The sequence below is a fragment of the Pollicipes pollicipes genome, unplaced genomic scaffold, assembly GCF_011947565.3.
Source record: "Pollicipes pollicipes isolate AB1234 unplaced genomic scaffold, Ppol_2.1 Scaffold_3447;HRSCAF=4054_pilon_pilon_pilon, whole genome shotgun sequence".
Lineage (NCBI taxonomy): Eukaryota > Metazoa > Arthropoda > Thecostraca > Pollicipedomorpha > Pollicipedidae > Pollicipes > Pollicipes pollicipes.
Window position 1 is genome coordinate 18538910 of NW_023596297.1, and position 11584 is coordinate 18550493.

General features: G+C 59.2%; 1 protein-coding gene across 1 annotated transcript in view; it reads right to left on the reverse strand.

The window, feature by feature from the left end:
• The window catches only part of LOC119092229 (uncharacterized), a 163245-nt gene that overhangs the window by 91550 nt on the left and 60111 nt on the right, over positions 1-11584 (reverse strand). The window contains exons 9-10 of the mRNA XM_037215203.1: positions 3952-4062; positions 3099-3236 (exon numbers count right to left, since the gene is read on the reverse strand). Of these exons, the coding sequence (XP_037071098.1) occupies positions 3099-3236; positions 3952-4062 (249 nt within the window). The remainder of the gene's footprint in view (positions 1-3098; positions 3237-3951; positions 4063-11584) is intronic.

Sequence of the window (11584 nt, forward strand, 5' to 3'; positions counted from 1 at the left end):
CGCGGGACGGGTCAATACCAAGGCCAGTCTTTAGGCGGCGACCGCCCAAAACAATACAGCGCCGCCTGCCCGAGCTGTATTGTCCTCGCCGGGCGCTGCCGCCTCACCGGCCGTTCGCCGGCGCTCCCGGCGCTCCCGGCCGAGGCGACGACTGCGCTCGACAGCATGGCGTCGCAAACAGTGCCCTCGCAAGGCGTAGCAGCCGCCGCGCGACGCTGGTCGCGGCTCTGGCCGGACCGCTGACTCCTGGTGCTGCAGCGGCGCGGAACACCACACCCGGGGCTGAGCCAGCTCCCATTACCGGTAGGCAGACGCTCCTAACGCAGCGCCGTGCCCCTAACGAGACAACGAGCTGGCCAGAACCGTTGCAAATGCGGCCGCTAGGTAGACAGTGCAACGCCCGGTCACTTGTCCGGCCAACCGCTGCAATCCTGGCACACCGCAAATGGCTGACGGTGGGGAAAGTTCCTGGCTGTAACTGCCGAGGTGAATGACAAAGTTTGACAATGGCGCATTGGCCGCTAATAAAACGCTCAGCGCTTGCAGGCCGGATGCCTTGGCGGTGCCGGCACCTTTCGCACGTGCGCCCGCCACGTGGCGTGGCGCCAGGACACGAGCGACCCTGACACCGACACCTGACGCCTCATAAATACTCTGAAATGCAGAGCATGTCCCGAAACGTATCATTCTAATGGAAATAGCCTCTCTGCTCGCATTGTTAACCGTGGTATGCTGCGCATAGTAGTTTCTCATGTTTTGCATTTATAAGTGCCTGTTCCTTCCGGTCAGCTGATTTTGTTGCCCTACATTGACAGGTAAGCTTTCGATTACACATTTGTGTTTTTATTTTCAAATTTATTTCACTCGGATTCCCCTGCCTGAGTTATGGCTAATCACAGGTAACTATATCTTCTCTCCTGGCGTCAAACACCGTTTCCGCCATTAGACCATCATGCATCGAGACGGGTGTGAAGAAGTAAACACGGGTATCTGTGCAGCCCGGAGATCCCCAGCTGCGTGAGCGCGCACTCCTGGAGCGGCTCCCCAGGCCCAGCTCCCCAGCTGCGTGAGCACACACCCCTGGAGCGGCTCTCCAGGCTCCGCTGCCCAGTTCCATGAGCACACACCCCTTGAGCTACTCCCCAGGCCCAGCTCCCCAGCTCCATGAGCACACACCCCTGGAGCGGCTCCCTAGGCTCAGCTCCCCAGCTCCATGAGCACACACCCCTTGAGCTACTCCCCAGGCCCAGCTCTCCAGTTCCATGAGCACACACCCCTGGAGCTACTCCCCAGGCCCAGCTCTCCAGTTCCATGAGCACACACCCCTGGAGCGGCTCCCTAGGCTCAGCTCCCCAGCTCCGTCCCCTTCTTCCTCCCCTCACCCCCCACCCGCTCCGTCGCGTGCACGCGTACAGTACGCCCTGTTTTATTGATGTCTCCTCCGGTTAATCAATCCGGCCGTAGTTATAGTAATTCTACAAACACAGCAGCGGCGGCGGCGGCGGCGGCAGGCTGGTGTCGCCACAGAGCCGTCGCAGGTGCTATACGGCTCCTCACGGCGGGACGGGGTCGAGCTAGGAGGGGGAGGGGGGAGGGGGGGGGCGTGCATGGGGATGAATGGCCGCTAGTGTACCATGATCGCCTGCTGAATGATCTCAATAGATTTGAGGACGTGTGAGGGGCCTTGAACCCATTCAGTGCCTGATCCTCACACGTGACTGATCGCGTGGCGTACTGTGCCAAGTAAAGCTGTGCGTGCCATATTCCGTACGCAAAACGAACGCAACACGGAAGAGGCAAAGCGGTGGACATTTCGCTGCCTCGACAGCATGAATAAGGGGCCCCTTACGGAGATCATGGATCATAAGCAGCCCCGCACGCAAGCCAATCTATCTTCTGAATTTGCTAATCGGGGGCGTACCGAAGTCGTTCAGCGCTGACGTGAAGTTTTAACGCAAACGTCATGCTTTCACCCCGCGGACCACGCGATCGGCATGTGTTACGGGGGTATTGGGCTGCATTCAGCGGCTTGTGAAATTCCTGGCTATCAGCTAACCAGACGGATTTCCCGGCAAATGGCGAGTCCTTTGTTTCTGATGGTCCACATCAGTCACCGGATATGACGCGCCTGTCGCCGATAAGGACCAGGTAGCTCACGAGTCTGACCGCGCGGACTCGAGGAAAGGACTTAAGTGTTAGAACTTAAACACGGTCACGTCTTCGCAAGCAGGCCGAAGCAACGCTCGTGGACTATCCACTGAACTCTTGAAGTAGGTCTGACATGACCAGCACCCTGCATCTGTAGCTGACAAGGACAGCAGCCGCCAGGGTTCGTCGTCCGTGAGATCGAGCTCCGCGCCCGGGTCCGCCTGACGTCACCGACCCCGGTGTGAGACTGTGAGCTGGCCCCGCTCTATCGCAGCGGGGCTGGCGCTGATAGACGGTGACGGCGCACCGGTCACCTGCGCCGCGCGTGGTCGCCGCCCAATGTGAATGATTCACAGATAGAGCTCCCCCGATGTCGTCGATTGCCCCTCCCCGTCGCTGCCGCTCCTCCACGCCGCGTCACACTGCCGGCCACCGCCGCCTCTGACGGCCCCAGTGTCGCCGCCTCCGCCGGTCCCAGCGCGGCCACTTCCACCCGTGGCAGCGCCCGCCTCCGCCCGCAGTAGCGCCCGCCTCCGCCGGCCCCCAGCGCCGCCTCCGCCGGCCCCAGCGCCGCCTCCGCCGGCCCCAGCGCCGCCGTCTCCGTCGGCCCCCAGCGCCGCCGTCTCCGTCGGCCCCCAGCGGCGCCGCCTCCGTCGACCCCAGCGCCACCGCCTCCACCCGTAGCAGCGCCCGCCTCCACCCGTAGCAGCGCCCCGCCTCCACCCGCAGCAGCGCCCGCCTTCGCCGGCCCGCAGCGCCGCCTCTGCGGGCCCCCAGCGCCGCCTACGCCGGCCCCCAGCGCCGCCGCCTCCCGCCCGCAGCAGCGCCCGCCTCTGCCGGCCTCCAGCGCCCGCCTCCGCCGGCCCCCAGCGGCGCCTCTGCCGGCCCCCAGCGCCGCCTCCGCCAGCCCCCAGCGCCGCCGCCTCCGCCCGCAGCGGCGCCCGTCTCACCGGTCAGGTTCAGTGCCGGGGTGAAGCTGTGCAGGCCGGAGATGGTGGTCACGCCGGGGTAGGTGGTGTTGAAGAGCTGCAGGCCGTCGATCAGGTCCACCTGGATCCGTGTCTCTGGGCTGACTCCGCCGCCCACCACTGCAACCGGAGAGACGACTCTGTCAGTACGTCGCAGCGACCCGACAGACGGGTCGGCGGGGCGCACACCTCAGAGAACGTCGCAGCTATCGGAGGATGGGCCACCAGACGGACGGCACTCTTTGGACAGCGGCATATTATCTCCAGATTGCTGCGGCGAGGAAATCTACGGCTTAGCTGTGTTTGAAATGGTCGAATATATAAGCGGTATCAGTGGCGGTCCTTCCAAATAACTGGCACTTTGGCGGTGTCATAATTCCTGATATGGGCGTTGCGGGCCGTCCGACCATTTAAATGGCGATCAGACGGGTCTGAGCCCAACGATAAATGGTATGGGTGATCATGTCGTCAAATGCACCCGCACCATATCCAAATAATCGCATCTAAACCATATTGAAAAGCCCCTGCAACCGTAAATTTCATAGTCAAACTTGCTTCTAGTGTAACCACACCACATGCGGTATCTTACAATGTAACTGAGTATGCATAACAGTTATAACAACCACCCGTATGGAAAGCAGTGGCTGACAAACGTATTGTCCTGTGCCAAACATGTTAAACCAGCAGTTTTGTACAAGATGCGTGGAGGGTGACAGCACCAGAGCCAATTTTCACTTATGTAACCAGACGATTTTTCCTCGACAGCTAATGACCCCGGACTTTTCCAGCCGTTGTTTTGGCGCCGTCTCAGGAGCCTGCGTGGCCAGGTGCGTACCGTCGTGTGGCGGGCAGCAGGCTGCCTCGGTGCGCTCGGCCTCGCCGGAGCAGGCGGCGGTGGCGGCGGCCGGACATCGGCACAGATGCCCCGCCACCACGGCCACCACGGCTAGCAGCACGGCGAACACCACGCACAGCAGCACGGCCGTGCGCGCCGCCGCCGCCCGCCGCGCGCGCATGGGCCGGCGCCGGCGGGGCACAGCGGGGACCAGCGCGCACGGGCACCGGGACACGGCGCCGGAGCACGGGACACCGAGACCGGGACCGGTAGCGGGACCGGTCGGCGGACAGCGGCGGCGGCGCGGCGAGAAACTGGGCCCGCTGGGCCGTGACACCGACGCGACCCGCGGCTATCGCGCCACTTTGCTTTTACTCAGATCACCGGCGCCGTTTGTTTTAGCGGTCGCTATCAGACGGTGATTGCGCGTTTCCGCTCTAGTTGCCGCCGCGGTGGTGCGGTGTTTGCTCGCCGGGTGGGGGAGGGGGCACGTGCTGCTAATGGGAGTCAAGACGGAGTCCGGCTGATGTGGCAGGTAAACGGGAGGATCGGACCAGCCGGTGCGATGTCTGGGAAACGGGAGAGCTTCTTCCGAGACGCAGAGGCGATAACCGGAGAACAATCCACCGCCGCGCGATTGCGGAGTCAAAGGCGACAGTTGTCAAGAAAGGTCAATCGATCGGCGCCCTGTCGTGTGAGTGGTGACTTATGTCACAGCTGTGATTTTTATCGGCAATGTTTGGGGAGTCATGTTCCTGTCAAGGACGTCATTCTGACACTTGTCGGACAGACAAAGCCCGCGCAAAAGGCGTCACTGCGGCGAACATCGGGGGCTCGGCTTCAGCGCAGCGAAAGCAACCCGTAAGCAAAACAGCCTGGGTGAACCGTTAGAAAGTGACAACCAGTTACGCGTCGCAGATAGTGCTGGAATCTTCGTCTAATGGAAAGCAAACAAATCGGAGCTTTTTGCTGATAGTCTCCTGTCATCTCAACGCAGTGAAAAAGTGCAAGCCTGCTCTGAATATGAGTGCACTACATGCACTGCATTGTCACTTAAGGTAGACGCATCGGAAGGCACGTGTTTTTATTGACGCAGCGGAACTTTGTAGACAGTAGCAGGCAGTGTATAAATTCGATGGAATGAGATAAAAGTGACCTATAAGAGGTATGACAGTCAGAAAACCGCTAACACAGTAGTATTCGTTCTTATTTACAATTGATGTGCTTCATCTTTCATGCTTATGTTTAATGTGTTATGGGCGTTAGTCGTGTTCACAAATGGATATTGAATGATAGATTTTAATTTTTTGCTAGAGAAATCGTGCGCACATATTCAGGGTTCTAGGGAACTAAATAAGTTATAGCAAGAAATGTTATGTGACCACATTTACTGCTGTAACGCCAGCAAGTTATTATCAATAACAGATATTGTGTAATATGTTCCCCATACATTAAGAAAATGTTAGGACTGCTTGGGAAGAACAATAATTATATAAATGCACGAATTTTGTCGTAATTGCAATGTGATCACATTTCACTCACTGAACCTTATGACAATGAATTTTACGGATCGATCAGAACATTAAAATAAAGTGTCACACCAAAGACCAATGAATGGGATCGAATCCGAGTCGGTGCTTTTCGAAAATACATGTCAGCCTTAAGGTTGGCCTTCTGTCCAGGCGGACGACAAATCCGAAAGATCGATATCGCAGGCGCGCCTATCGTTAATGGACACGTGTTTTCACCCGCAGTCTCATGTGAACCATCACTCCAATAGCCGACATAGGCCGTCTGAATCTATCTGTCTGTCGCAGGTCCGCCCTCGTCCCATTGTCAGGACAGCAGGCGGAGGGGCAGGAGCATACTCCACGCCTCACCAGCGCGCCCTGTGAACGGGCTGAGTGTGGTCACCCACGTGGCGCCCGCTCCGCACTGCCCTTGTCTCCAGCAGCGGTGAAAGGAGCCGACTCGGCTGCCATTGGGGCCCGCTGGTGGCGGCAGCCTCTCCAGTGTGTGGGGCCTGGCCGTCTGTGACGCGCCTCGCCCAGGGCTGACCGACGGCCGCACGTCACTGCCATTGAGTGCCACGCGAAGACTGAACGGTGACGTCATCCGCGTGGGCTGACGTCATCGCGCCACGGACGCGTGTCCGGTGTACAATGGGAGGCGGTCCTCGTGACGTTTGTAAACAGCGACTATTTCGAGGTGCCGGCCGTCGGACAGGCACCTAATGAGCGAGCCGACATTGAAATGTGTGGGAAGCGCGCGCGCCCCGCCCCGCTCCGGTCAAACACTGGCCTTGGATGCACGGCAGTGCAGAGGTCGCTGACACCGAGTACAGCGCCGACATCGACCGGCCCACCCGCGACCGAAACAAACCGACTGTTGACGTGAAACACGCGGCAACCGACACCCAGCCACTGCGCCCCACCCATCGGAGGCGGCGGCGCGTCTGTGCTGAGTGACCGAACCAGCGCGCGGCGGCGGCGGCGTCGGATAGACCGGATCCCATGGTGGGGACCAGGGGCTGTCTGGCTTGGGTCTGGCATCGTCATAGCGGTTCTGAGTCTGGAACTAGCGTGAGCCGAGTAGATCGGCATATTGAAAAATAGGTATTTCCCTGATTTTTGTCCTGTAACCTGACGTTAGCCATAAATGGAGTGTCATGTATCAATGAAACACCGGATTAAGTATCTGCGTGTGGAAGCGTGAACTTTTCATAACATAGCTGTATCTGAAGGTGGGTACTTTCATACTTCCCATAGCGCAAGGCATTCGCGCTCGCAACTTACAGCATCGCCTACACTAAGTTGGGCATGTGCCTTGATCGCAAATAGATTAAGGTTCCAAAGAAACATTCCACAAAATTGGGAAAATGTTTTGGATCTCAAAGGATCCTTCAACAGAATTACAGAAAAGATCAGTGATCGATTAGACCGTTTCTGGCGCATTTTGAGGCATTTTCCGAAACTTTGCCTCTGAGAGCACCCGAACAGTCATCACAATAATTCAAGGACACATGCAACCACAAACGCATCTGGCAAGCGAGCAGAAACACCATGGTTGGAATTTTCAGTTGGTTTATTAGGATGCGCTCATCTAATATGCCATCTAATGAACTCATCTAATGGACAGATGAGTAATCCAAGTTTGACAGTTTGCGGTTGAGAATGGCATGTTAAATTAAGCTTGCATGTAGATTACCATCCTGAGGAGCCGCGGTAACCGCGCCACCAAATACCGACAGACGACTCTGCAATTAACGGATGACGTGGCAGCATTTAGAATAATCATTTGGCGGAATAATTTGGCAGAAATTAGAAAAAGATCCTGGATTCCAGCATACTGTCCAAAGAACCCAAAGTGGATCCTGGATCTGGACAGTGTGTGATTCAGGTCTCAAAGGACCAATCCTAGAATTTACCCCTGGGGTCTAGACACACGTCTGCGCCAGGTCGCGCCGGTCGTCGCCGCCCGGTCCTCCTGCCATGCGCTCCCTTCCCTTAATTCCGCCAATTTCAGTTAGTGGGCTGCGTAACATCGGTGAAACCCCTCGCGCCTCACATGACTTACCCCATTTCACGGCCCGTTTGCCCCACGGAAACCCTTCTGACGCGCACCCTCTAATCGCTGGGTAACATGAGCCAGCAGACAGGGTAAATAGAAAACTCGGACTCCCTCCGGCCCACAATTTCCGCGGCTAAACGGTCCGCCGTGTGTGCACAGCCTCCACGTGGACAGCCGTTCAGCGCCGGGCGGCAAAAACGCCGCATCTGCCGGTCAGAAGGCGGGCCGAGACGCGTGCGGCGCGTCATTAGCTCGGCGGCGTCAGCTGTCCATGAGCCGAGTCCGCGCAGGAGTCAGTGAAGGCTCGAGCGGGAGCCTCCGCCCGGTGCTGCTGCAGCTCTGCCCGCGCAGGTGACGGGGTCGGACACCAGCCGGCCGCCTGTAATTGGGCCGGCTCGGCTGCAGGTGCGTCTGACATCACGCTGTCCACTTCGCGGCGTTTCAGAGATGTCAGGTCTGACGGCCGTGCGGCCGAAGCCAGGTGCTGGAGCTGGAGCTGGAGCTGGAGCTGGAATGGGAGCTGATCGCTGGGTGTGGGGTACGGCCGAAGCCTGGCGCTGGAGCTGGAGCTGGAACTATACTGGAGCTGGCGCTGGAGCTGGAGCTGGAAATGGAGCTGGGGTTGGGGCCAGATTGGAATAGGAGCTGACCGCCGTGTCCGCGGCCCGGCCGAAGCCAGGCGCTGGAGCTGGAGCTGGACTGGGATGGTAGCTGATCGCTAGGTTCGCAGTTCCCATGTTGAAGCTGGACAAAAGACTTGGAGCGCGAACTGAACCATGAAGTTGCGGCCAGTCCTTTTAGTTGAAATTGGAGCTGAACGCTGGAGCTGAGACTGCACGTTTGCGTTAGGTCCGAAGGAAAGTGGCTGGGAGTTGTTCTTGGAGGTCGAGAAAAGGAGACCATCTGAATTGGCCCCTAGAGCTAAAATTGAAGCGAGGAAAACCGAGAGGCCACACACAGCCTGATGGAGGCCACTAGTTCCAGCCCTCCTCGTCCCACCCTGCTACCCCTCGCCCGGACACCAGCAAAAACTGGCCGCAGACTCATTGTTTGGTCCGGGCACGTGACAAAGTCGCCGTTCGGTAGGCAGCACCCCTGACGGAGTGGGTGCCGGATATCAGTCCGTGCACAAGGGAGGCAAACTCGACCGGTCATGCCCGCCCGCGGGCAAAAAGACGTCCAAGGCCAGAAGACCACACACGATTCTGTCATATGAACGCTCATTTATCTGAGGTTGATGCGGTTGCCGCTTTAGGACACTCGGCAGTGTGGCTGAAACGTTCGCAGGTTAGCAAACAGTGCTGGTGTCTCAGTTGAATTAATGGTTTCATGACGGAGACGCATAGTAATGGCAAAGTGATGACAGAGACTCGATTTAATGACAGAGACAAAGATAAAATGCAGCGATGACTGGGGACCAAGATTATTGGGGACCGATTAGTGCCAACTTTCAGGACAAATATATTTTAAACCTACGTACGCAAATGTTTGAGAAAAAATCCCCTATCCAATCGCAGTGAATTGAACTAATGAGACGAACTATGTCGGATGATGAAATCGGGTTTGGAAACCGACGTTATTAATGAGGCGATTACCCGTGACGATTACTGATATCTAAAGCGCATGTGTTTCCGCTCCATGTGAAGTCAACCGGGGTGGCCGACAGGCTTCGGTGATCTTCGCTTATCAGACTGCTATTTTTGAAATGGCTGGGTTGAACGGCCCCTCGGAAACAATGGGTTATCCAGTGTTTACGTCCGGCCGTGCGTCGACAAAGCCGCGGCGGGCGCACCAGCGGCGTAAGTGAGCGCTCACCTGCCGCACACCAGGTGCGCGGCGCCACTTCCTTCTCCCCGCGCCAGCCGCGTTTGACCTCTATCCAGCCGTCCCCCCCCCCCGCCCCCGTCCCCCGGCCGCCACCAGACCGTGACGTCACTGGCACGCGCCAAACCGGTGACGGGCAGGTGGTTGCCATGGCTACGTCAGCCACCGCAAGCTCTCGCTGGCGCCGGCCGTGGGAGGCTGGCGCACCGCACGGGAAACGCCGCCCTCAGAACAGCCGCGACGCCTCCGCGCTCGGTCACGCCCCGTCACGCGACGTCACGCGGCCGCGGTCGGACGCGACATGGCGCATCGCGTTTGCCGCGTCTGCGCGCCGCCCAGGAATGTCTCGGCGAGACGGAGACGGCGACCCGCCCCCGCCGACGGTTGTCGGGCTGCGACGGCGGGGGGGGGGGGGGCAATGGCACGAGCCACCGCCGTCTGGCTCTGCTTCCGGACGGCGGGAGTGTTTTTAAAACTGCTGGGGTCTTGATGAGGTGAATCAGCGCCGGCGGCTGACGGGGTCGGCGGTAAACACGCGCTAATGAGGCGAGCGCCTCAGCAAACGAGGCGAGGACGGCGCTCATACACGCGGCGGCTGTTATGACGCCGCGGGAGACGGCCGTCGCCGCGCCGACCGGCGGAATGTCAGGATTGTTGCATGACAATTTTAGGAGATCCTGGGGTGCTTTTGTCTGTAAGCATTCATGTAATGTCTTAATATGACACGATAGTGTTAAGCATACCTGCACTTGCGTGAGATGTTTCAATCAGAGAGCGTTTAGCACAGTCGTGGAGCACGGCATGCCGTTTGTAGTCAACTTAATCTTAAGCAACTGTAGCTCATGCACTACGCTCTAAATCAACTGTCGGTAGGCTATAATGCTGAACCCATTGACAGAGCTTTGTAGCTCAGAATACTACAGTTGGCGTCCGTGCTCGTCTGACGAGTTGAAAAGGCACGCTTGCTTGCCACGGTTAACCACCGCGATCATGTGTGTTATGTAAGGCTGTGGGCCCAGCAAGAATGCCACCTAGACGTGTGTCGCCCCGTGACATCACCCCGGTCGCTGAGCTGGCAGCGACAACACTTCCTCGTACTCACGGTAACTGAGCCCCATATCCCTCCAGCCACCCCGGAGTTTGTCCTCACCCCTGCACCACTGTCAGCTCAGGTACACCCCAATAACGGCGGATCTCCTGAAAAAGAGAGTGAGGGCACATCGAGGATTTTGGTCGTTTTCCTCCGTTTCCTCCTCACAGGCCGCTTTGCAGATGCACGTGAGTTTCCCGGAGATGATGAGGGTGGCAGCTGGCGCCACTGCTCGGTTTCCACCACCCCAGGTGGCCGTCCACCTCCTTCAGTTCCCCCAGCTAAATGCCGCTGCGCAGAGCTGATACCGCAACCGACCTGCGGTCGAGCCTCATACGTGCCGTCCTGCGATCAGATCATACCGTGCCGACCTGCGGCCGAGCCTCATACTGTGCCGTCCTGCGATCGAGACTCATACCGTGCCGTCCCTGCGGCCGAGCCTCATACCGTGCCATCCTGCGGCCGCCGAGCCTCATACCGTGGCCGTCCTGCGATCGAGACTCATACCGTGCCGTTCTGCGACCGAGCCTTATACCGTGCCGTCCTGCGATCGAGACTCATACCGTGCCGTTCTGCGACCGAGCCTTATACCGTGCCATCCTGCGGCCGAGCCTCATACCGTGCCATCCTGCGGCCGAGCCTCATACCGCGCCGACATGCGGCCGGGCCTCACACCGTGCCGTCCTGCGACCGAGACTCATACCGTGCCGACATGCGGCCGAGCCTCATACCTTGCCGTCCTGCGATCGAGACTCATACCGTGCCGACCTGCGGCCGAGCCTCATACCGTGCCGACATGCGGCCGAGCCTCATACCGTGCCGACCTGCAACCGAGCGGCCGGGCCGGCCTCTCCCGCTGTGTCCACGGCGCGGCGGCGGCCGCGTGTGCGCTGCTGCGCCGCTGAAACGCGAGCCGACGGCGTCAGCGGCGCCGACGGCCGCTCTGCCGCTGAGCTCAGCAGCCAGAGTGGCGGCGGACACCGGACGACCGCCGCAGACGTCAACAGACGGCGGCCCGGTGACGGTCCGAGCCGGCGACAGACGCGAGGCCGTGTCACCGGCGGCGCACGTCCTGCGGTCACAGCAGCGGGCGCCGCGGGCGCGGCCTTCAGGCGACCTCCAGCAGGCCGGTGCTGGGGGGGGGGAGAG